The sequence below is a fragment of the Strix aluco genome, chromosome 4, assembly GCF_031877795.1.
Source record: "Strix aluco isolate bStrAlu1 chromosome 4, bStrAlu1.hap1, whole genome shotgun sequence".
In the NCBI taxonomy this organism is placed as follows: domain Eukaryota; kingdom Metazoa; phylum Chordata; class Aves; order Strigiformes; family Strigidae; genus Strix; species Strix aluco.
Genome location: NC_133934.1, coordinates 58,299,902 through 58,325,417, shown reverse-complemented (window position 1 = coordinate 58,325,417; position 25,516 = coordinate 58,299,902). Strand labels below are relative to the sequence as shown.

Genomic DNA, 25,516 nt, shown 5'->3' with positions numbered 1-25,516 from the left:
AATTAACCCCAGCCAGCAACTAAGCACCACACAGCTGCTTGCTCACTCCTCCGGCCTCCCAGTAGGGAGGAAAAAAAAAGTAAAACTCATGGGCTGCGATAAGAATCGTTTAATAACTAAATTAAAATATAACAACAACAATATAATATTATATATTATTATATAAAATAATAATAGTAATGAAAAGGAATATAACTTAGAGAGAAATAAAACCCAAGAAAAGACAAGTGATGCACAGTGCTCACCACCTGTTGACCAATGCCTGAGCAGTGATCCGTCCCCCAGCCAACTCCCCCCAGTTTATATACGAAGCATGACGTTCTCCATGGTATGGAATATCCCTTTGGCTAGTTTGGGTCAGCTGTCCTGGCCAGGCTCCCTCCCAGCTTCTTGTGCACCTGCTCACTGGCAGAGCATGGGAAACTGAAAAGGTCCTGACTTAGGAAAAGTACTACTGAAACATCAGTGTTTTAGCAACATTATTCTCACACTAAATCCAGAACACGGCACTGTACCAGCTACTAGGAAGAAAATTAACTATCCCAGCTGAAACCAGGACAGTCTGTTTTTTAACACACAGAAATTTGATCTAGTGTAAGAACTGGAAAATAGCCAAAAATATGAACAATGCGGAAAAAGTTGTTCTTTTTTCTTACTTAGAAACTCTGAATTCTTTGTGATTAAAAACTGAATACTGAGAAATCTTTCATTTATTCTGTCCTGCATTTTATGGGTAGATTGTGGTCTATTATGATTAATACCTGATATCAACCATTAAGCAAGAACTTTTATCTGCTCTAAGTCTATTTCTCCATTTCTTTACAAGGTGGACATGCAGTGGGTGCAAGTGCTAGCAGAAGGTTGGGCAACACCCCTGAATGGCTTTATGAGAGAGAGAGAATACCTACAGTGCCTTCACTTTGACTGTCTCCTTGATGGTAGGGTAAAATTTACTGTTGGTAAAACTGAAATATTGTTGATGCTTTACTCGGTGGTGGTGTGGTAACATGTCTGACTTGTGCACAAGCTGGGGTAAGAGAATAGGACACTATAATCATCAGTTTTAAACCTCATGGTTTTATTCTTATACCTACCGTTGTGTTAGAGTTCGAATGTCTTGTCTTTTTGCCTTTACAAATTATATTTTTCAGATGTTTTCATTTTTAAAAAGGTTTAAACTTAAAATACATGGTTTTAATTTGAAGAAATTGATTTTAGAATTCAGAATTGCAATTTAATGCCTGTTTAGCTCTGTGTACCAGAAGATTTATTCTGTAATAGGAATGAAGGCAAGGACAACAAAGTGACTTGAGTGCTGGAGCTATTGCAGGTATGAAATCAGAATTTGAGGGAGGTAGCTTGATTAAGGACAGTTGTCACATATAATGAAATTACTATAACTTAGTAATCATCCTGTGATGATTTAAATTAATATATTTTATTTTGTGTTACCAATTGGCTAAGAGAAACCATTAATTAAGGTAGTCAACAAATGATAATATCCTCAGGTTTTGGAATTTGATTGTGATCCTCTGTCATTTTTCATTTATTCCTCTCTGAAGGCTCTGTTGTACTCGAGCCTTTTGGGGTTTTTTTGCACTCTCTATATTAAGAGAGGATAGTAAAAATTCTCCCCACTTCCTTCTGCATTACTCTTGTCTTGGTGGAGACCAAATAGCAGGAAAAAAAAGTCACTTGTCTTTCAGTTCTATGATCCAGACAACTGTTGTCCCTCTTACGTTTTCTAGTTCCCTTTTTTATAAATCTCTTGGATACTATCCTAGGCAACATAATGCCGTCCATTATTTTAGAGTATCTAAAGTTTGCAGTAGTATTTTGGACTGCTAGTTTTGTTTTCATTCCATTTGCCTTCTGTGTGTCCATCCAGGTGAAGCATTCTGCAGATGGCATGCTATACATTCAACTTCTAAAATAGCTTGTAGCTCCTTATTCTGTCCTGTAGTCTTCTGTAAATCAGAATTTTTATAAGGCTTTTAAGACATTGTATAGGTGAGTGTTTCAGATATGGCACTATTGCAAGTTTTTAAACTTCTCTTGCAATTGTTTTTAGTACCTCGTGTATGCTGCAAAAAATATGGGTAATGAGAAATAACGAGTAACTTTGATGGAAATAATTTTCAGTCCTAAACTTTAATAGAAGAGTCACGTTTGTCTAGATGCTACCATATTTCCTTCTCTTAGATACCTACTGCAGCATTTATGTATGAGAACCTTTTCAGAAAAAGCTGCTTTGCTACTTGAAGCAGTGGCAACGGTTAAGTCAAAACAACATCCTGAAAGTCTCCTCCCTGCTTGATATGTTCGTTCTGGAGTGTCACAGCAGCAGTTGTTTTCCAGGGTTTTGATTTTGAAGAGAGAGAAATTGTTTAATATCAGCAGTTCATCTCATCCTTTGGGCTCTAAATGCAGTGTTCATACTGACTGACTTCTACATTATGGAGATCAGTGCAGGTGTGTTGATAACTTAAGCTTTAAAGTGAAAGTATCTGAAATAGTCTTGAGCTGACACTCTGCTCATCTGTCACTTAACAAACTCACTCCACTACCTTGCCTCAGTTCCTCATTTGCACAGTGGCTGAAGACAGATGTCAAAGATATTATATATTGGTCACTAACAAAATTTTAATAATCAACAGGTTTGAGATCTTTTCCCAGTTTGAAATACTTATTTACTTGTTCGCAAAGCAAAATAATTTTTTTAATTATCAAGTTAGGGGTGGCAAATCACCTCTGTGATGTTGCCAAGCTCAATTTATGACCTAGCTGCTTTGAAAATAACTCTGAGCACTAAGACTGAATTTAGGAGAAGATGCACAACATGCTTTTCATTTCGCATTGTGAAGGAAGGGGGAACCTATTTTTCTTTTAAACTTTTCATCCAGCTTCATAATTTTTAACTTCCTACCACACTGAAAGTAAAATTGAGAGAAGGTTATAAAAAAAATGTATTGTTCAAATAATGGGGAAATCAACCTTATTTAGAGTCTTGGCCTGACTGAAGCTGGTATCAAAACCCCCATTAACTTCCAGAGGCCCAAGACATTTCTCCTGGAGACCACCAGAAAGTTTTGCTCTTTTTTGGCAAGTGTATCCTCATTAGTATTCAAGCCTTTGTATGAGACTTACAATATTTACTCCACTGGTTTTCTCAAATCTCACGCTAGTAGTCAAGAAAAACACACTTCCAGTATCTAGCAGTGAAGTAAATGCTTAAAAATGAGGGTCACACATAACCTTAGAATTCAGATACAGTCATTTAGTTTTAGAAGTAAAGTAGATGGTAAGCTTTCAAACAAACTGTGCAAAATGTCTGCCTGATTCAACTTTTTTTTCTGAAATACAAATGCTTGAATCTGAATACAGTTTCAAGTAAACAGCAAAAGTCACCTTTTGAAATATTAAATTATATATGTTAACTACTTGGGTACATTTGGCTGCTTCTATCACATTGAACTTTTCTTATGGACCAAAAGTATGGCTACTGAGAATGCTACTTCTTTTTTTATGCATTATCCACTCCAGTAACAATCTTGCTGGATATTATAGATGATCTGTTTAAAAAATGTCAGTTGTGTATTTCTGCTTACAGTTGTGTATTTCTGCTTCTATATATAGCTTCTTAAACAAGATTTGAGATCCAAAAAAAGTAGTATCTTCACAATGTAAATATTTGTGTGCAGTTATAAGTACTTGGTATTTTCAGTACTCTCTCTGCTCTTTCTCAAACCTCAGTGCTTGTACATTTTTGTAGCACACATATCTTATGCAAGAGTTCATTCTAAAAGTTGCTTTTAACCCCTGTTAAAAAACACTTGAACTACCTGTTGTGGGATACACTTACAGCCTGGACTGTAACTTGTTAGGAGGGGTAGATTTTCATAATGTCATTGACCATTATTAAGGATAAGGGGCTTTTTTTTTTTTTTCCCCTTTACTCTGCAGGGGGAGTTATTAATCTGTCAGTGCCTATAGTGCTAACAGCTACTCAAGAAGACAAAGAAAGACTGGATGGGTGTACCGCAGTTGCACTGGTGTATGAAGGTCGCCGCGTGGCCATTCTCCGTAATCCAGAATTCTACGAACACAGGAAAGAGGAACGCTGTGCTAGGCAATGGGGAACGACATGCAAGGAACATCCCTATATCAAGGTGTGTGTTAAAAGTTGAAAATCTAGTCCTATTAGCTGTACTGTTTGTGGAGCTGCAAATTAATGAAGCTGATGTCTGTGGCGTATTTCGACAGCAAAACTGCTTTGAGAACTGATTAATACATTTGAGTAGAAACACTGGGGATTTTTTTTGTTCTATGCAGCTGTTGAATAGTCTGCACTTAGTGTGAAAACCCAATGTCAATATGTGCATGTGAAATGAATTTAGAATGTACTGTAGAATCTGTGCTACAGAAGAGGGAACTTTGCCCTCTAGTGTGCCTAGTAAACACACTCCTCTGTGTAGCCAGATGGATCATCAAAGCTCCTTAATCAGCAGATATACGCATTGTGAAGGCAAGAAAACTGCTATTCTGCCTGCATGTGGAGCACGTGAGAACTGCCTGGTTTAGCTGCTTTTGAAATAGGCCCTGTTCCTGGAGAGTTCATCATGTAACTCCCTGGAGAGTTATTTCACATCCATTGTGTTCAGTATGCGTTATTATCTTGACCGTATGTGTATGTCATAATGAAATATTGTAATTGCAGCATACTCATCACAATGCTGTGTTTGGGTTTGAAAGCTGATGTAAATGTTGCATCTTAGCTCTGCAGAGCCGAAATACGTTTCTTTCCCCATTGGTCTCTAAAGTATCTTTTTACTTACAACTATGCCTTAAAATCAGATAAAAAGAAATCAAACCACAAATTATGAGCTTGCTCTTAAAAAGGGAAAGCCTTTGATGTGTTCTAAAAGCATCTCTATGACTAATAGTTATACATATGTGAAAACTATGGATTTTTTTACTTCTTTATTTTACTAATGTGTAATACATTTTTTAATTAATGTGTAATGACATCCTTTTATGAACTGAGGTTGTATTCTGCGGTATATCTGAGAAAGAACATCTGCTAGACACAACTAAGAGTGTTCTGGAAGATTTTCAGAGCTCTTGATTTGTTCTGTGCTGATGAACATCAGATTACCCCTTTATTGAAAACTTAACACAAATTTTAGAAGTTCTAAGAAAATCTCATGCAAATGAGATTTGAATAACTTGTTATAATGTATTAGCAATCACAGAATAACATGGCTGAAACTAATGTAGAAGATGAGGAACTATGTCTGTCTGTACTCTTACGTCTGTACCGGAGTGTGTAATAGTAGTATTATGACAGTGTATGGGTGTGTGCAGAGTAGTATCATGACAGCACATGGATCTGGTGGGCCTTAATCAGAAATCTTTGGGTGCCTGAGAGTTACTGTAGTGCAGAGTTTTGTCATCTTCATATCTTTATCACACCTTCCACCCCACCCTGGTAAGATGTCAAAGACTAGCATTTTCTTTGGGAAGAGGGTGGTGGCTGTAGCATCACTTAATTCCAGCAGTCCTCTATTTCAAAGCAAAAATAAATTGAAAAATTCACCCTTAATTTTACACCTTGGCATGTGGATTTAGTATGTAATGTCTTATGTTATATCACTTGCTGTCATCTTTAAATAGCATAAGGCTAAAAAATTATCAGAAATGTGTATGAAACATGTAAATTTTTTGTGGTTCCATCTTCAAAAGCAAATGCATTCTCAGAAATTAAGTTTCTGAGTGATTTCTGTGGCCATTGCTAGAGTATGTTAAACGGCTTGCCGTAATTATTTTTTGATAAAGGGTGAGTTGATTGATATTTGAAGATATCAGAAGAACTCTAGTGAATGTACAATATATGTTGCCTTGGTAAAGTGCTACTGTGAAACGAATCCAAAAGCTGTCCTACTTCAAAGATTCTGATTTTATTTGTAAGTTAAAGTGTGTAATTAGTTAATCAGAACTGTTTTATTTGCTACTTTATTGCTGACCAGAATCTTGTAAACTGTAGGGTGATACTGGAACTTCATTTGCTTTGACCAACAACTATGAAGTGTGCAACTTTGTTTTACTTAATATATTAGGCTTTCCAGCCACTAGATCTTTTTGTCATGGAATGAGGTTGGTTAAGAATACTGACTACTTGCGTTTCCATATATTAAAAAAATCCTTTGTTTTGAAAGAAAGACATATGCCTACTGAAGATTTATGCATGTCTCCTGCACCATGGCATAACATGTTTGGACTATGTTCCAGTGATTGTTTTTTTATTTTTTTTATTTTTAAACATTGATGCTTGACTTGAGACTGTTAAATCAAATTAGCCTAGAATTCTTCCCTGGGTAAAGATAAGCCCCCATTGCAATGCTCTAGATGCTCAGGAGAAGCTGACAACCAATCCTAACAAGGATTTTCCTTTCTTTTCTTAGATGGTTATGGAGCAAGGGAACTGGCTTGTAGGTGGAGATCTACAGGTCCTTGATCGTATATATTGGAATGATGGACTTGATCAATACCGTCTCACTCCAGCTGAACTAAGGCAGAAATTCAAGGAAATGAATGCCGGTGAATAAATTTTTCTTGTTCTGTTTCTCCCTGCAAAGGCTTATCCAAATGCCTGCTGTCTCAATACGTCAGGAGCTAGCATTCTTTCAAGGATGAAGATTTTGATTGCGCTCTTAGGTGGCATTCTTTGCCTTTTACTGGTATTAATTTTTATGATCTCAGGCATTGCATTACCTAAATACACAAAAGAAGCTGCTAATGGCTGAGGTTCTGAATTTTATCTTTCCATGCACACTAGACATGTTACTAATGCAAGAAAAGATAATGTTAAAATGTGGTAGAACGTGATTTAAAATTTATCAGGTTCGGCTAAACCTGTAGCGATATTGTTGAGTGCTGAGCTTTCATGCTCTTCTATTTTTAAGTCTCTTCCATGCTGCTTCTGGAGAGCAAAGCTTAGGACAGTAATGCAAGTAAAATGGTACAAAATGGAATGTATCACAGTTAAAAGTTGTGAGCTAACTGCTAGCTTTATATTGCAGAAAAAAACAAAACAGGTTTTCTCACTAAAGCAGTTGTGTTAGGCAGATAAGTAAGAGGCCGAGTAATGTCATAAAGCAGAGAACAGTCAAACATACTGCCTTCATCGTGGCATGCATTGAAGGCATACTGCCTTCATCATAAGACTCAGACAGCTGCTAAGTGCTTCTAAGTGTGAGGGAAGAGATTAATATCGAGAATGCAAACTGAGATTGGTCCTGTACTCCTGTTTTTTTTTCAGTGTGGTCAGTATTTCCAGGACCTGCAGATTTGAGATACCAGTCTTTGCTTTAGCTAGTCCCTAAATAAATATATTTGATACCTAGAAAACCCCTGTTCTCTGGATTTCATTGGTTCCTTCTTGGGAAACCTCTCAGTTATGGTGATTTTGCTGTCTTTGCAGGGTACTTTAGTTCATCTTAATTTGCAGAAGGAAGAAATCCTGGTTGTGTCGGGGTTTTTCATCAAAGTGTCTGTAAAACTTTGGAATATCAGTTAGCTTTGCTTTCTTCTTACTGTGCATAAACTCTACTAAGCAGTTTAGGTGAAGGAAACTTATTAATGTACATGAAATCCCCTTTTATTTGTTTTATTGCAAATATGTCCATTTGTTCTCATGATACACTGAGCCTTTAAGACAGGTAGCATAGTTTGATTTTTCTCTTAGAATTTAACTTTATATTATATACTCATGCAAGTGAAAAATCCAAAGAGAAGATTATAGCTATTGGAGAAACTAGAGTAATTCTGAGGAAATCTCAAAAATGAAGGGAGCTGTTTTATTTTTTAGTATGGTGGATTTTTATTAGTTTTGCTTATTGAGTATAATGATTTTATAATAATTTAATGACCTGTGACTACTGTTGTTATACTTGTTTAATGGAGGTCAGAACAAAGATTGTACTGTTTGAAGATTTTTCTGTGGTTGTGTAACTCCTGATAAAATAACTTGCTTTCCTTATATCTTTTGTCTGTTTTCTCTCCACAGATGCTGTATTTGCATTCCAGTTACGCAACCCAGTGCACAATGGGCATGCTCTTTTAATGCAGGATACACATAAGCAGCTTTTGGAACGTGGCTACCGGCGCCCAGTTTTACTCTTGCATCCACTTGGAGGCTGGACAAAGGAGGATGATGTTCCTCTCATGTGGCGCATGAAGCAACATGCTGCAGTACTGGAGGAGGGAATCTTGAATCCAGAAACAACAGTGGTGGCTATATTCCCTTCCCCCATGATGTATGCTGGACCAACTGAGGTAAATACAGCAAGAGTTTAAAATAAAACAAACCCCCTTTGATAGTGCGCTAAAGTATTTCGTGCTCTGCCTGATGCTTGTATGCTGTGTTTGTATTAATGGAGAGAGGAGACAAATTTTCTTTGGGAAGTCAGACTGTAAAGGCTCCCTCTGTCATCAACCAAAACATTCTTCTATGAAGAAACTTCTATGTTGGAGGATTTTGCTGGAAACAGTGGGAGATAATATTGGGTTTATGTCCTCTTTTCTTTACAGTTATAAGGGTATGATAATAAATTAATCCTTCCTCCTTTTTTACAGTCTTTTTCAGAAGAAATAAGATCTTTTAACATACCAAATAGTTGTTGTAAATGCTAAAATACTTAAGTGATATGACTGTTAAGCAAAAAGTTTGTATGTTGGAGGGCTTATACACAAATTAGGAAAAAAACCCAAAGGCTTTGTTTATTTTTTTGGCAAACTTAATTCAGAGAGAATTGTTTCAAGGCTTTTGTATGAAATAATTATTTGACAGCACTTTATTTAGAAGCCAGGTCTTGGGCTGGAATGCCTGGATGTTTTTGGGAAGCAGCAGAGAGAATAAATGCTCTCATTTGAGGGCAATTCCTTTAGGGGACATTGGTTTTCCAGCTCATTCCTCCCTGTGGCCTGCCTGCCCCGCCCCCAAGCCATGAGTCACAGGAGGTTCAAATTCTGACCAGGCTCAAAAGGTTAATCTGTGGTAGTTTTTTGATAGATAGGAGATCTCACCAGTGGACTTAAATTAGAGAAGTGTTGCTTGTTTTCTGCTGGCCAGTTGAGTAATCAAACAGAGCTTGCACTGCCTTTAAGTCAAGAGAAAACATGCAGTTCAGATCTAGTTGAGGCATGTGAGTTACTGTAGGGAATCTTGTACTGTTCCCCACGGACCTTTTCTGAGAATTAACAGAAATCTTCTACTTCGGTCTTGTATTCATGAGCATATGAGGAGGAACAAAATCCCCAATCCTAATTCTGAACATGCTGAGAGTTTTCTGCTAACCTATGTGGCATTTCCAGTGACCTCAGAGTACAGACTGACAATAATGTTTGTAGTCAAGTAATAAAAGAGACTCCTTAATCATTTTCCATAGGTCATTTAAAAGACATTGGTACCGGATTTGTTTCTGTAGTACAAGTGCTTTACAGAACAGCAAGCAGGTGTCAGTATGGTTATCTACAGGACGGATGTGGCCTTCCAGTCAGTAAAGATTTGAATGGACATGTTTCATAAGTATCAATTTAACATTTTTGTATTTTTAATATTCCTGATAATTATCTTGGAAGAAAAGAAACAGTTCTATAAGGGAAAATTCTCGATCAAAATGCAATGAATTCACCTGCTTAGGAAAGTATGTTCTGAAAAGGTATGGATGTATAGAAATGGGACAAAAGCTGCTAGTTTTATGCCTCAAACATGTGGTTTACCGTGTTCTAAATCATCTTAGTCAAATAGCTTCAATTATTAAGTGAATAAGCTTCACTTATTAAGCATGGGTTTATGAAAGGCAGGTCCTGCTTGACAAACCTGATCTCCTTCTACGACAGGGTGACCTGCTTATTGGATGAGGGAAAGGCTGTGGATGTAGTTTACCTCGACTTCAGTAAGGCCTTTGACACCATTTCCCACAGCATTCTCCTGGCGAAACTGGCTGCTCGAGGCTTGGACGGGCACACGCTTTGCTGGGTAAAAAACTGGCTGGATGTCCGGGCCCAAAGAGTTGTGGTGAACGGAGTTAAATCCGGTTGGCGACCGGTCACGAGTGGTGTCCCCCAGGGCTCGGTTTTGGGGCCACTCCTGTTTAACATCTTTATTGATTATCTAGACGAGGGGATCGAGTGCACCCTCAGTAAGTTTGCAGATGGCACCAAGTTGGGTGGGAGTGTTGATCTGCTCGAGGGTAAGGAGGCTCTGCAGAGACACCTGGACAGGCTGGAGCGATGGGCTAAGGCCAACTGTAGGAGTTTCAATAAGGCCAAATGCCGGGTGCTGCACTTGGGCCACAACAACCCCCAGCAGTGCTACAGGCTTGGGGAGGAGTGGCTGGAGAGCTGCCAGTCAGAGAGGGACCTGGGGGTGTTGATTGACAGCCGGCTGAACATGAGCCAGCAGTGTGCCCAGGTGGCCAAGAAGGCCAGTGGTATCCTGGCTTGTATCAGAAATAGCGTGGCCAGCAGGGACAGGGAAGTGATCTTACCCTTGTACTCGGCACTGGTGAGGCCGCACCTCGATTCCTGTGTTCAGTTTTGGGCCCCTCACTACAAAAAGGACATTGAATGACTTGAGCATCTCCGAAGAAGGGCAGCGAAGCTGGTGAAGGGTCTGGAGCACATGTCGTACGAGGAGCGGCTGAGGGAACTGGGGTTGTTTATTCTGGAGAGGAGGAGGCTGAGGGGAGACCTCATCGCCCTCTACAACTACCTGAAAGGAGGTTGCAGAGAGCTGGGGATGAGTCTCTTGAACCAAGTAATAAGCGATAGAACAGGAGGTAATGGCCTCAAGTTGCACCAGGGAAGGTTTAGACTGGATATTAGGAAGCATTTCTTTACAGAATGGGTTGTTAGGCGTTGGAATGGGCTGCCCAGGGAGGTGGTGGAGTCCCCATCCCTGGAGGTGTTTAAGAGTAGGGTCGACTTAGCGCTGAGGGATATGGTGTAGTTGGGAACTGTTGATGTTGGGTTGATGGTTGGACTGGATGATCTTCAAGGTCTTTTCCAACCTAGACAAATCTGTGATTCTGTGATTATTGAAAATGGAGTTCTTACTGTTATCCAAATGACAGCATGAAACTTAAATTTCTTAACTACGCTAGAACAGTTTTAGAAAATACGCTGCTAGCTGCTGTGGTATGCTGGAATTTCATGTGTATGGCCAACTTTGTGCTTGTAACATAAATATTAAAATTATTAGCATAGCTATCGGCATCCAGATGCTTCCATAGCACCGTATATGCTTGAATAACAGTGGGATCTGTCATGTGTAATGTCTGCCTGTGGTCAAGATGAAAACTGATACCAATGGAACCCTCATAACTCATATCTGGTTCCTAATTTCATTATCTGACTACTGATTTACAGAACTCTGTCCATATTGACTACAAAACTTCCTCCTTGGATGGTTTTTATAATGATTAGTTATAGAACTAATGCAGAACTAACATTTAGTTACTACTTTGAGAAATCACTTTAGAGCTTCTTGGCTAAAGCTTATTAAAATGGAACAGCATGCACAGTAACTAAAATATGAAATACTGATTTTGTTTCATGTAGAGGTTTGCAGTAGGCAGATGCAAATTTTTTTTGTAATGGAAGGAAAATTTATCCACCACATTGTCCATTTACTACAAGGTAGTGGCAGCAACTTTTGTCCCATGATTTGTGGGTTTTTTCCTTCCTGCCTCCCCTTCTTTTTTTCCCTTTAGTGCTTGACAGATGTTTTGACAGATGTTTATTACTGTTCAACTTGTGAAGCTGTTTTACGCTATGTAGTTACTGGGTAGGGCCTTTAGTTTTCTGCGAAGGTAAGGCTGCACATATAAGAAACTACTGTTACATACTTGCTGGGCTTTTAAACTCTTCTCTGAGTATCCTTTGGCAGATACAAAGCTATGTAGAGCGTATGACAATTCTTTTAGTGGAATAATTCCCAGTATGAGAACACAGGGACATTTCCTGAAGTGGTGTGTTTTTGTTACCTAAAGTAATGTAATAGTTATTTTACTTTTCCTGTACTGTACAGTTAAATTTTCTATTGAAAATATTGCATATAAAAACAATTAAGAAAATTTACCAGCAGTCCTATAACATAAGTCTAAAAACTGTCATAACTAACATATCTAACAGTCTAGGATCTAGTAAATACTGCAAACAGTCTTTGGCAGAAAAAAAACCCTCTCACCATATTTAGTAAGAAAGATGCATTTCTAAATATTTTGAGATCATTTATTTGGTTGTAGAGTACAGATAATTGAATAGTCTGTGCAGAATTTCCTTTGAAATATCTTTTTTTACCTTCACTAGTAAGTGAGCTATGAGGAAAAAAAAAAAGTAAAAATCAAGTTGTTAGCTGTGAAACCACTCATTTTGAAATGTGCAGCGAAGTAATGTGGGAAAGCTGCTTGTGAATATTTAACAATACTACAAATATTAGGTGGAAGAGAGTTGGTGCAGCCAAGCAAAAATTCACTAAAGCTAAAGTTTCTGATTTTGACATTGGCTTCTCCCCGGTTCATACAGATGTATTAGAATGAAATTATTTCAAAATGATCAGGGAAAAGGGACTAAATATTTACCAAAGCTAGAGCTGCTTTATCTGTTTTCGTCTTGGAAGCTTGTGGTATAAGTAGGCAATCTTAGTGATCTGAAAACCTATGCCAAGCATTCATGTGCAGTATGTACCTAGTTTATATGTCCTTTGAGTCTTAATATTGATGCAGAGTAAGTGTTAAAGTAAGTGTTAAAGTAAGTGTTAAAGAATTAAAGTCCTGCCTTGGACAGCATTCTTGCCACATGCGCCAGGTGAAAAAGTTTAGCATGGGTAATTTTGCTTTTCTAATATGTAGATAGGTTGATTAGACCACTCGTGAACACTGTGTTTAAGGAGCCTACCTTGTCTTTCTTCCAATGAGATGTTTGGCAGCTATCTATTGGTCAGGGAGTCTTTTTAGAGAAATCACTGTGATTAAAATAGAGCAATATATGACTAGATCCCACTAAGCTTCCCAAAACAGTAAACTTTTTATATAAAAGGAAAGGGATGGAGGGTGACAACATCAGGAAGAACTGAGCAAAGAAATGGATGAGCTCCACCTTTCTTGCCCTGATTATACTGTTCCAAACACTGTGCTAAAGTAACTTTTAAAGTATCCTAATGTGCAAATGAAACAGGGGAATAGTATGCCTTAGCTGTAAGTTTTATGGTGACTCACATAATTGACTCTTTGTTTTGTTGTGGCTTCATAGTAAAAATAACGTTTGATTAGGGAAAAAGTGTAATTATGCACTTCACGCACATTTTAAGTGTCATATTTTGACCCATTTTCTTCTGTTTTTCCCTGTTTCCCTGTTTCTGTTCTAGGTTCAGTGGCACTGCAGATCCCGGATGGTTGCAGGAGCTAACTTCTACATTGTAGGGCGAGATCCAGCAGGGATGCCACACCCTGACACTGGGAAAGATCTGTATGAACCAACCCATGGTGCCAAAGTGTTGACAATGGCTCCAGGCCTCCGAGCCCTGGAAATTGTACCCTTTAGAGTTGCAGCTTATAATAAGAAAAAGAAGTGCATGGATTATTATGACTCTGATCAGTAAGTTGTATTTTTGTTTTAAGACTTCTGGAGCAATAGCTGCCTTTTGCCCCCCCCGCTGACATAAAAAAAAATTGTTTTAAATTAAATTCATATTGCTCAAAGGTGACTGTGTTTAGGTGTGGTTTTAGATCATGAATGCAACTTACTTCAGCATGATTTGGGTGAGGTTTCACAGCACAACTAACCTTATCCAACTTTAGCTGCCACTGGAATATCCCTTTTCCTCCCAGGTACTGAAGTTTCACTAATTCTGGGAGATTGCTAAATCCATAGAAAAAGGTTATTATTTATTATAATAGTAAGATTAGCTTTCTGCTCATTTATCTTTCTAAATATGCTTCTCAGGTGTCAGGTATGCATCAGATGTGATGGAAGAGAGGCAATGAGAGAGTGCAGCAGGGAGAAGGTAGTGGGACAAGAGAGGGTGACAAATAGTTAATTTGCTTTATTTAGTAATAATGTCCATTGTATGTCCATTGTATGTCCCAGGGTTTTCAGCTGTGTTTTTGGGGGTTGTTTTTGGGTTTTGTTTTGGGGGGTTTTTTTGGGTGTGTGTGTGTGTGTGTGTTTGGGTTTTTTTGGGTTTTTTTGGGTTTTTTTTTTTAAATCCAGTTACAGGACAGGTAATTTCACTTTCTGCATGTTCCAATACTATTTTTCACTTGTGTGACATAGCTAAGTCCCAAACTCACTCTATGTGTTGCTGTGGTGCCAATGAGTGGGACTGGGAAGATGACTTGTTATTTTAGTTTGAACCTCTTTATTCAGATTATTGAACTGTACTTTTGTTTTACATCAAACTGCAGTTGAAGTTAGTACTGAAATATAAGCCGTCAAGCAAGATGTTTTTCTAAAAAGACCTTGTGTTTTTTACATTCTGACTATTTCCTACTGCTTCTAAATGAAGAAGTATGTCTGTACAACATGGTTCATCTTTGAAAGCATGAAATCAGCATGGGGTGGATTCGTCTGTAAAAATGAACCCATCTCTTATCTCTTATTCTTCAGCTGCTTATGCTGCAGTTACCCTGAGTATAGAAGTCTCTCACTGTGGCTTGTGACAAGTTTTATTCAGCAGCTTGTGTCTTTCTTACCATGAATTATGTTTATTAGTAGATGGTGTGCTGTCTTAACCTTGATTGTAAGTTATGTAACTGCTTTGTATTTCAGCAGTAAATTCCAAGCACCTGAATTAGTCTGCTTTTATTTTTAAAAGCTGCAAAGTGTTATTGTCTCTTGCGTAACTAAATATAACTTTCTGATATGTTCTTCTGTTGTTTGGAAATCATAAGCAGTATGATAAAGGCAAATCTGTTGAAACCTGACAAGAATTAAAATAGTTTCACTGTGTATTACTCTACGACATCCATATGTGTTAGAAATTTGATAATTTGCTACATTGCAGATGTTTTAAAATTGAAGCTAATCAGGGAGGCTTATTTAGTAGTTGTAGTTTGCTGATGTGTTCTTCCTTCGTTCTCCCTCCCTTATAGGCAGCATTCCAGCGTAAGGTTGTTCTTAGTGCTGTGAAGCTTCTCTTTGGATGGCATTGCAGCAGGGTTGTGGGTTTTTTTCCTGAAGTGAAGCTATGTACAGTAGCATCAGATCTATAGCCTGATGCATATGGTATTTTCATTAGGAGAAATAAAATCGGAGGGAAGGATACTCCTAGCATATGACATGAAAGTCTTGTCCTAAATTTATTGCTTCTTAGATAACTGTTGAACACTTTACTACCTTTGTGCCTTTCATTATTTGTGATGCATCTAGAAGTCCTCATTGCTGTGCACACTAATGAGATTGTGATGTAAATATTGCCTGTTTTATGCAAACTGCTATGCGTTACAACATAAGGTTCAGAAGGCTGTTGTAGTAGATACTATGGGTATTGGTCCTGTTTGTTGGCCAAGTAACTCAGCAACTTTGAGAAGATAAATACGAAAAGATTAAAGTGAAATAGTTGTACTAGTGTGTCAATAACTTGGAATAGAAGGGGAGTAGCAATGTGAGAGGCCAGAATTTCCATTTCATGGAACAGAATCTTGGTGGAAGAATATTGATTCTGTAATCGTTGATAGTGTACTCTTAGCAGGATAGATTTGATTTAGATCAAGGTGAGTAAAACTGTTCCTCTGTCATTAGCCAGAGCAAGTGATAAAAAAAATCTCTGTGGCAACAGGTTTTGCCTTTTGTCACAGACCGCATTATGCGCACCCTATTATCCTTTCATCATGCCTGCGGGCACGCTTTGGTTTGAGGCGGGTTTTTTTCTGTTTCTGTCACTGTCGTGGAAAAAAGACAGCGGTGCTATTAGTTTGCAGTTTTGTCTTACTGTTGTCAGAATGTAAGACCATTTGTCCTGTCCTTCCCCAGATACTGTTTGTGAACTAATGGGTGGACTGGAGTGTGGCAGCGATCCTCTAGATGGCAATGCGAACACATGCAGACTCCCTGAAGAGAGCCGTTATTGCTCCTGCTTGCCATAGAGAGAACACCGTGGTAGGCTTCAGACAGAGTTAGAGCTTGGGTGGGTGCAGCTAGTTGCATTTCAAGATGGTCTGTGTAATGCTGAAAATGTGGCAGACTCCTGGACCATGTGGTGTTTCACTCTGTAAGGAGGATGGCAGGGAATAGAGGATTGTTTGGAAATATGAGAGGATCAATACTGGTGGAAGATCCTTGGGTGTGATGTTTGTGGAAATCTTTCCTGAGCTTGCCACTTACCTGGTGAAAAACACAGCTTGAAAATGCGGGAAAGAGTTGTATGCATAGAAGCATTACTCTGACTTGTTTTGGAAATGGGTAATGACTTCTGTTGCACCTTTCTGAGTTCTTTGAGGCTTGAAGACCTGACAGCCAATTAGGCAATTCAAGAATTTACATCACTAATGGACGCACAGAAGGTTATGGCAAGTGGGTTTCCCTTGGACTGAGCTATAGCTGAGCTGTGTGTCTTAGCTGCTGGAAGTAGTTATTCTCTTCCCAAGTGGTCACCTCTTCTATTCTCTCAGGCCTCCTAGACTCCTGTATCTGGGAAGGGGCTTGTGAGAAGCCATAATGGACACCATTTGCTATCTTGGGGATGTCTCTAATTTGGCAGAGTTGGACCCACACCTGGCTTGGCAGCAAAGACATGTAGAGGTGGTTGCAGTTGGGTTCTTTGCTGATGTTAGTGAGTCATCTTTCTGCTTCTGAAGCAATCCCAAGCCGTGTGGATGATGGGGGATGAATCTTTGGCTAGTGGTGAGAAGTTACAAAAAGCTTGATCCAACTGCCAGAGGGATGTTTGACAAGTTGGGACTGCAGCATTAACAGTGGCAGAGAGTTGCTTTGCTTGTGACATCTCTAAACATACATGCTCAGCTTTTATGAGAAAGATGTAACACTTGCTGATAGCATTCCATGTATGCCTGTAGGGGTAGGTTTTCACGTGCCAGGTTGGTACTGGTCAGCTGCGTACCATAAGATACTGGGCAACTATGTGATACCTTGTTGTGGCTAAGCTACTCATGACCTGGTGGCAAGCCTGGGAAGCATCAAAAAGCCTACCACTGGTCCTGCCTCTAAATTAGTAACAAAAGCCCTTACTTCTCAGGTGTGCTGCCTGTGATTTTGAGAGGTCATTGTTCTTTAGGTCTTCAGCTCCCAAAGGTGTCCACGCAAGTGCAGTTTTGTGGAGTTGATATAGAAGTTAAGTTTGTTTCTCAGTTCCATTAGTATTCTCTAGAACGCATGCTGCTCCTGGTGTTTCAGTAGACCTGGTATCTCTGCTTGGGAACAGTCTGGAGAACACAACTGTTAACTTTGAGTGCCAGGGCCTCATGCTGCTGTTTAACAATGTTGAGCTGCTGTGGTGCTGTGTTGGAGCTGGAGTCACCTGGCAGCAGGTGTATCTACATGCACCCCTCTTTATAAGGAAAGGCGGAGATATCCCAGTTGAATTCAGGGTTAATCATGGAGTATTGTGTGTGTGTGAGAAAAGGGGTAGAAAAAGACTGGTGTAAAAGGTAGCTGCTACTAGCTGCGCAGCAATTGTAGTTGTAGAGTTGTGCACAGTGTTTAACTTCTATAAATTGTTTGACTCAAGTTACCCTTTAAAAGATTAAGACCTGTGAACAACCAATGACTTGAAACTACAGTTGTATTTTACCTCATGAAACCACCATAATTTTTAATCTGTTTCTTAGACATCTTAGAACTAGGTTTAGCACCTCATGGAACCAGAGTCTTAATACATATTTTTGAAAAAGATGTGTCTAAGATTTATGAAAGGAATTTGAGGAATGCATTTGAAGTGATGTAGAGCAGCACAGGTAGAGCTAACTTAATTTTCTTTTCCCTTTGGTCAAAATGAGTATAATTAAAAAAAAAAAAAAATCCCCTTTTATTGTTGATGAAGGAAGATAGCAAGCCTAATCGTAAGTTTCCATGGGAAGCTTGAGCATTTCCACTTGCACAGAAGTCTGAAGGAATAATAGATATAGGAACTAGTATGAATATTGGTACAGCCCTTTGGTTATCATAGTTTTTTATCCTTTTAGATTTCATAGAACTTTGGATCAATAATTGAACATGCCCAAACATGTTTTGGAAAAGTTTATAGGTAGAATTCTAGTTATAATGGAGAAATTCCAAATGAATGTCTGATCTGTGAACCACTATTAGACAGAAGTATAAAGAAAAACCAAAAAAAGAACGAAGCAACCAACAAAAACCACCACCACCTCTCAAAAAATCCCTACCCAATGCTGAAATCTCTTCAGAAAAACAGTGTGTTTTTTCAGCCAAAAAGGCCTCTCAAACAGTTACCACAGACAAGTGTAACTTGGGATTGGTGGCTTAATAATAGTAGTTGTTTGGGTGAGCAGAGATTCCCAGTTCTTTACAGAAGATCAGTCCTATAAAATGCAGCCACAGACTGCTGCTGAGAAAAAACTCAATTAAGAAAGGAAATTAGTCTGGCAATTAAAAAACCCACAACAGTGTCTGGAAAAATGGTTGTTTTTTGGTTTTTTGGGTTTTTTTCTGTCCTGGAAGAAAACTGATGATATCATTTTGTCTGAAAGAAACCCATAAGTACGATTACCGGAGCAGACTGTTCATGCTTTCTGTAAAATGTGAATGAAGCATTGGGTATATGTGAAGAGGAGAGATTTTAACTTTAGATAGTTTACTCCAGGACCTTTAATATAGCTGTCACGACTTCTTTAATACTATCAAGTCAACAGGATAGCTGTTCCAACCAAGTACATACTGTTGCCAGATTTGTTTGGTGTGATACCTGATTTTTAAAAGGATAGTAAGAGTCTGAAATAAGCATGCTTGACTGCTCTCCTTAATTTAGCTGTGTGAAATATGGCTTCTCAGTTTACATTAGTACATAATTTAGGATGCATTGAAACACTACAGCAGCTCAGGAGACTTCAACCCTCCTTCCAGTCAGAAAGGAATTTCATTCATAGCAGGTAAAGGATTTGCTTTGCATATGTTGATATTAATCACATTATTATGTTCTACTTTCACAAAGTTCATGACCTGTTAGGTTTTGCACCTAGCTGATACTAGCTGGTTCATTCAGCATAATGAGCTGTTTCCAAGGCATAACACAGACTGCCATAACAAAGACTTGACACTGTAAGGGACAACATTCTGTTCCTGTAGGGAGTTACTGTGTAAGTCATGACTTGATGCTGCAAAGGCAAATTTAAATTCAGTGAAAATCCTTCTGAAAAGGGTTGTAAGGTTAGATTTCACCTCATGACAGATCCTATTCAGAAAGCATGAAGTTGCAGAAGGATAATTGTTAAAACACTGAATCCCAGATAAGGAGACTTTGAATTGTCCCAGGAATTAATCGGATCTGAAGTTTACCAGCTGAGTAGAACATGAGAGTCATTTTGAAGCCAGATTAGGTTGAATAAGTCATGTTATCATTTTATTTCCATACTTTTTTTTCCAAAAACCATACTTTCATGGATAGGCAAAACTATGAATGAATAGTCTGTATTTTGATGATGAATCTTGTAAATAAGAGTAATTTCTTAAGACCTTGAGAGCACCAGACGTTGCGCTCCACAGAGAATGGGAATTCCAAGAAAGTCATACACACAGTGCCAGATACCCTAACAGAAGGTCAGGGTTCCCAAGATTATGACTGATCTTTAGTGCTCCCAAGTGAAAAATCAATTACATAATATATTTTATACTTAAATTAAATCTGTAGGGAATAATTGTAGAAGTGGAAAAATATTCTTATCACTGTATTAAGGTACTGTATGACACCTCAGAGATATGGCAGAGGTTTCCTCTAGGACTGTGGGCATGTTCATACAGTCATTTCCCACTTGAAAACTGGTGATAACTTCTTTGTTTTGTTACAAGAACTGTAAGGTCTTGGAAGTCTTAGTCTCACGCCCTGTTAGAGCCATCATTGTTGCTGGGATCACTTGAGGTATTATGGTAAAAAATAACTACTGAATGCACAAAAAAAGGGAAATCTGTGTAACAGATTAAAACATTAACGTTTGTAAAAGAAAGAAAGGAAAGAACTGATGTATGAATTCTTAATTTTCTGTGCATGGTTTGTAGTGTCCTTTGAGTCTGATGCTCAGTTACTGTTAATAGTTTGAAGATTAATTAACAGCACAGATTTCTTCCTATGTTATTCTGAATAGATGACTTAGTGCTTTCCAAAGATAAAGTATTACCTTGTGCACCTGTGGGAGTGTGTATATACATATAGCTCTGTGTGTGGAAGGAGGGCACAGTCTGAAGCGTAAGAAGAGATTCCTTTTCTCCTTTTGCTAGCTGTATGAGAGCGCAGCAAGTTATGTATTTTCTGTCTGCCTAGCCCTGTCCTCCATAAGTAAGGAGATTTCACTGCATATGTTCGTAAGGATTTTTCCACACTGTGAGTGTAATCGGGTTCTAGGATGCTGTGCCATGGAGCAAACACCAGTCTCAATGTAATATGTTTTAAGACTGTTTTTCTGTTGACAAGTTTTTGTTGTGGATTTATTTCTGCTTTTTTTTTTTTCTTTTTCTTCTGAAGAATGATTTTAATTGCATTGGCACCAACTATTATGTCAATACTAGTCAAACTCAATTGGTAATAAAAAATCAATGTTACAAGCATTTATTACCATACAGTGTGACTCAAAGAAAGCTAATTCCAGCAGCCACTGAATAAAAATTGCAAAGGCACTTTCCATGATCAGGAAAGGCTTGGGTTAAGTTTCGTTGAGAGTCATTCTAAATCTCACTTGAGAATGGAATTTGGATGGCTTTGGCATGTATATTTCATAGCAGCTTTAATGGTCAAATGTTTCCCCCTCTCATGTTCCACTCAAATACATTTTATGTAGAATAACTCCTAATATCCTCAAAATTAACTATGAACAAAATTACTTGACTCTTCTTTCTGGTTTCTTTTTCCACAAAAGCAAATTACTCATACTGATATGTTTTATTTCAAAATGCTTGTGGTTCACATCACACCACAGTGTCAGTACTGATAAGGTATTTCTGCTTAGTGGAAATCTCAGTTTCTGATATTCAAGAGATTTGCTTTTTACCGTTAGTAAAGACTATGAGTATTGAGTGGTTATTCAGATACTCTGTTTTAGGTATGAAAGTGGAAATTAAACTGGAAACAATAAAATTGCAAATGCAATAATTTTTAAAAAGGCAAAAATTACCGTGTTGTTTCAACATACAGTATATATTGCCAGAGCTCCATTTGAGTCATTTTAGTGATTTCTAATTAAGGTAAAAATTTTTTTAAAGAAAAACCCATTCAAATGAGAAGTTTGGGATAATGAAAGGGCACCATTAGTACTTTTGTACTTTTTAATAGTATTTTTGAAACATTTCTAGAAATGTTGTGAGATGTTGAAAGTAGTATGTTTCTTCAATGATCCTCACTTTGTTTTTCTTTCCCTTTCTTAATGTTTCTATACATCTCCTTAGCTTCTTTTTGTATTTATCTCTTTCTGATTCCTAGAGCTGCTCTTAATGCAACTAGGAATAAGAAGAAGCTAAAGGAATCGGGATTCTTACTGAAGCGAACTCATATGGCATTTCTAAGTTTATTGTCTTAGTACCTTTATTTTGCTTGTAGGGCACGGGAGGAAGTTGAATGTCTTTCTGAAAACTTAATAGGCAAGGAGGGGATAAAGCAGCTAACATTTTTTTTAGTTCTTGAACTTTGGTATTGCTACTGCACTCTGGAGAAAACCACACCTGGAGAAACTTTATAGCACTTGCTTTACTCTTCTCTTCCTGATCATCTGAAGACTTAGTATTTTTTCACTAGAATTAGCCAGGCTTATCAATTCCCCACATATATTTTATAGAAATAGTTCTTTGCAAAGAAACGCAAGTTACTTTCAAGCAGCATTAGTGATCAGTTGGCATCTCTTTGCCAAGGAATGACATTTTCAGGCATTATAAATAGCAGTGACATAACTTTTTCCCCCATGGGTTTACATCAACTTTAAGTTTTCATTTTTATATAATTTATATTTGACAGAATTGAAGCACAGTGGGGTGTGCAAAAAGCCTTGTTGTGATACTTCAGGAACCCACAGTCCCAATTTGAGAGCAGTAAGAAAAGAGCATATATGGCAGTGCTGCTCTGTAAATGTATACAATCCAAATCAAAAAGTTATGGGGCTAGTTGTCTTAGTCAAAGGGAACTGTGGAATGCTTTCTGCATCTTGCTAACTTCCATACCCTGCTGAGCATAGCTCAGCACTTGCTGGGCCAAGTTTTGCCCTCTAATGCGCACACTTGGCTCTTGTTTCTGTCTGAGGCATGTGCATCTGAGATCAATACTTGGCTTTTCTTTCAAACAGACAAATAAAGAATGAGTAATGCATACATGTTGCAAATTGAGCAAATGGCATAGGTAAAATGGCATATTTAATTTAAGAATAAATAATTTTTCCTGTGGAGCATTTGGTAGAACTCTAGGATTCTTGTCTTTTACTGTTTTGGTCCTGTGAGGACTGAGTTTAACTTGTGGAGCTTTTGCTGCTTATGACCACATACCTGAGAAGTTAATATTAATTTAGATTTTCATGTTAACAATGATAAACAATCCTGATCTGGGGTTGTTGTGCATTTGTCCAACTGAATTCTGATTTTTAGGGAAAAACATCTTTATGGGAAGGTATTTTTATTATTTCCCTGCTTTTTTCTTTATTTTGAATTGTATGTGCAACATTACTGATGTGCATGTATACGCATACTCAGTGGCTTGCAATGGCTCAGCTGTGGAAGCTGTGGAGCTTGCCTCTAGCCTCTGAGGCTTTTACTTTTTGTTCTGCGAACTGTCCTTCACTAAGATTTCATGCAATGTTGTTGTTTCGCATTCTCTAGTGACATTGAATTGACCTTCTTCAACCAGCACTGGAACCTTCAACCAGCACACAGGGCTGGTCTGCTGCCATGGCAGGGTGAGGTGCAAAAAAGGATGGCTGCTGTTGCTTGACAGAGGGCTGAGACAGGAGGTGGAGGAGATGTTTTTTTCTCAACAGCAGTTCCATGTTTCCTCACAGAGAGCAAGTCAGGGTAGATGGAGGCACAGACTTAATTCAGTCCACAGGAGATTAGTTGGACCATGCTGCCAAACCTCAGGAGTTACCTAAACTGAATATTGTAAAGGGTGTATATTCTAGAGTTTTACTGTCATTGCTGGCCAAATGCCTGGAAATGTGAGTTGCTATACAGCATTATACTCCCAAGAAGAAATTTATAAAGTATCAAGAAAGCAGAAGGAATATGAGCAACATTGCCTGCTTTTAAAATATGTTCTTTTTTTCCTCCCTCTCCCTTGCTCCTCTCCTTCTCCCCCTTTGCCCCCACTCCTACTCTCTCAGCCATGAAGACTTTGAATTTATATCGGGGACCCGCATGCGCAAGCTGGCTCGAGAAGGACAAAACCCGCCGGAAGGCTTCATGGCTCCTAAGGCTTGGACTGTGCTGACAGAATACTACAAATCCTTGGAGAAGGTTTAGGCCTCTTATTAACTGCAGATCAACCTTTGACGCCTGATTTATTTACGAGAAGGGGACCACACAGTCACCGTTCATGTTGCTTTGTTGTGGTGTCTGTCAGGAAGTTCTTCTCTAAAAACAGACTCTTTCTCCCTAACTTAGCATCATTCTTTGCCTGTCCTTATGGGTTCTATTATGTCCTGGCACCTAACTAGCTGCTGGTTTTAATGTCTTCTCTTTTATTACAGTTAATATTCTTGCAGTAGGATTTTTAACTCTTGTGTATTTTTATATTTTACTGCCTCTGTCCTGTGAGTTCTGCAGCTGTTAGACGTAGCTTTTTTCATATGTTATTTAAACTGTGGGATAGTGTCTGGTTTTAGTAGTTTCTAGGAGAAAATGTAATGGTTAGACTCTTAATTATGGATAAATTATAAATTGAAAAAGTAAATAAGCTCTAAAACATAAAGTGTCATCATCTTTATCCCATCATCATCTCTGGAAGCACTTAACATTAATTTCTCACTGTATGTAATCAAAAAGCAGAATTTTTAATGTAGCATAATTAAACTTCTTTGCTTTCTTTATTTAGCTTTGGAGTTGAGTTGTCCAGTGATTCTCTTCTGCTGTGGACCTATAAAGATGGCCAAGTAACCAATAAAAGAAAATATCTAGTTTTCACTTTGAATTGATAACTAATCCAGATTTTTTTTTTATGTGCTTGTTGCTGTAGGTGTCAGTAGGGAACGTTTTATTTCATTTGATATAACTTGGCAGTTGTTGGTTCCGGATGTACTTGTTCAGCCTACTACAACTTTAAAAAAAGTATGGTAGACCAACCCTGAATTCATGTTTAATTGTTGCAAGAAAAATAAAAAAATCCGTAGATCTTGGCATTTCCTGTGGTACAAGTGCTTAGTCTCGAGGTTAATTTTCTGGCTATTTTTCAAGGTCTCCAAAGAGTAATCTCCTTCTCTTGGTTCAGCTTTGCTTGCTTGAAAGACAAAGCGTATGTTCTTTTTCTAGGATTCTTCAAAAATCCTGAAGTTGGTTAATTCAGTATGTGAAACATTAACTGCTAAAGGAAAATATAAAAAATGAAAAGTAAAACATTTCTTTAAAGGTAAAATAATACTGACCTGTTGGGATCTTTCCAACCATTTGCAGGTAATCAGTGGGACAGCCATAGCCCCTCTTAGCCTATTACCTAGAAATTATCTCATATCCTTTTCACAGAAACTTACTCTTCTGTTGTTAAACAGTGTATATAGGAGGAACCAGCTCAAAATTTGTTTTAGGATGTTGATACTGGCCTGCTGAGCCTGGATGAAGCATATGTTCATCTAGATTTTTTTGGACGGGGGAAGGTTGTGATGAGGGGACCTATGTATTGAATGGGACGAATGCTACTTGCAATCTTTGTTTATTTGTTCACAGTTGTATTTAAGACAAATGCTTTGAGAATTCCTTCCTTATTTTTTCTTCCTCTGTCTCTTTGAAGAGATGTAGAAAGTATCTTTTAATGGGGTTCTTACATCTGATAGAAAGTAAGGGAGAACTGGGAAAAGACAAGAGGCGTGTTTATTAGTGAATCACAATTACTTGAGACTGTGTCTTGGTAGTGTGAAGCTTATTTCTTCAGAATTGCTGAACAGATTTTATTCAAACCTGGCTTTCTTTTTAGATTGTATCAATATGTAGGATGTGCGAAATCCAGAAGAAAGAGTCAGTTCATCTGTGTGCAGCTCTTCATGCAAAACTTCAAGTTTAACTGTGAAGGTGAACAAGAGTTATCAGCTGCTAAAATGGAATTTGCTGTTGAAAGTTGGGAGTTTGGACTCTTTGCTGTCAGGTT

General features: G+C 38.1%; 1 protein-coding gene across 2 annotated transcripts in view; it reads left to right on the top strand.

Moving 5' to 3' along the window:
- PAPSS1 (3'-phosphoadenosine 5'-phosphosulfate synthase 1) overlaps positions 1-24,557 on the top strand; it is a 50,337-nt gene extending 25,780 nt beyond the window's left edge. For both annotated transcript variants that reach the window (XM_074823240.1, XM_074823241.1), the window contains exons 7-12: positions 827-938; positions 3,964-4,169; positions 6,462-6,597; positions 8,066-8,334; positions 13,430-13,659; positions 23,544-24,557. In XM_074823240.1, the coding sequence (XP_074679341.1) occupies positions 827-938; positions 3,964-4,169; positions 6,462-6,597; positions 8,066-8,334; positions 13,430-13,659; positions 23,544-23,682 (1,092 nt within the window). In that variant the 3' untranslated portion in view covers positions 23,683-24,557. The remainder of the gene's footprint in view (positions 1-826; positions 939-3,963; positions 4,170-6,461; positions 6,598-8,065; positions 8,335-13,429; positions 13,660-23,543) is intronic.
- Positions 24,558-25,516: the final 959 nt, after the last annotated feature.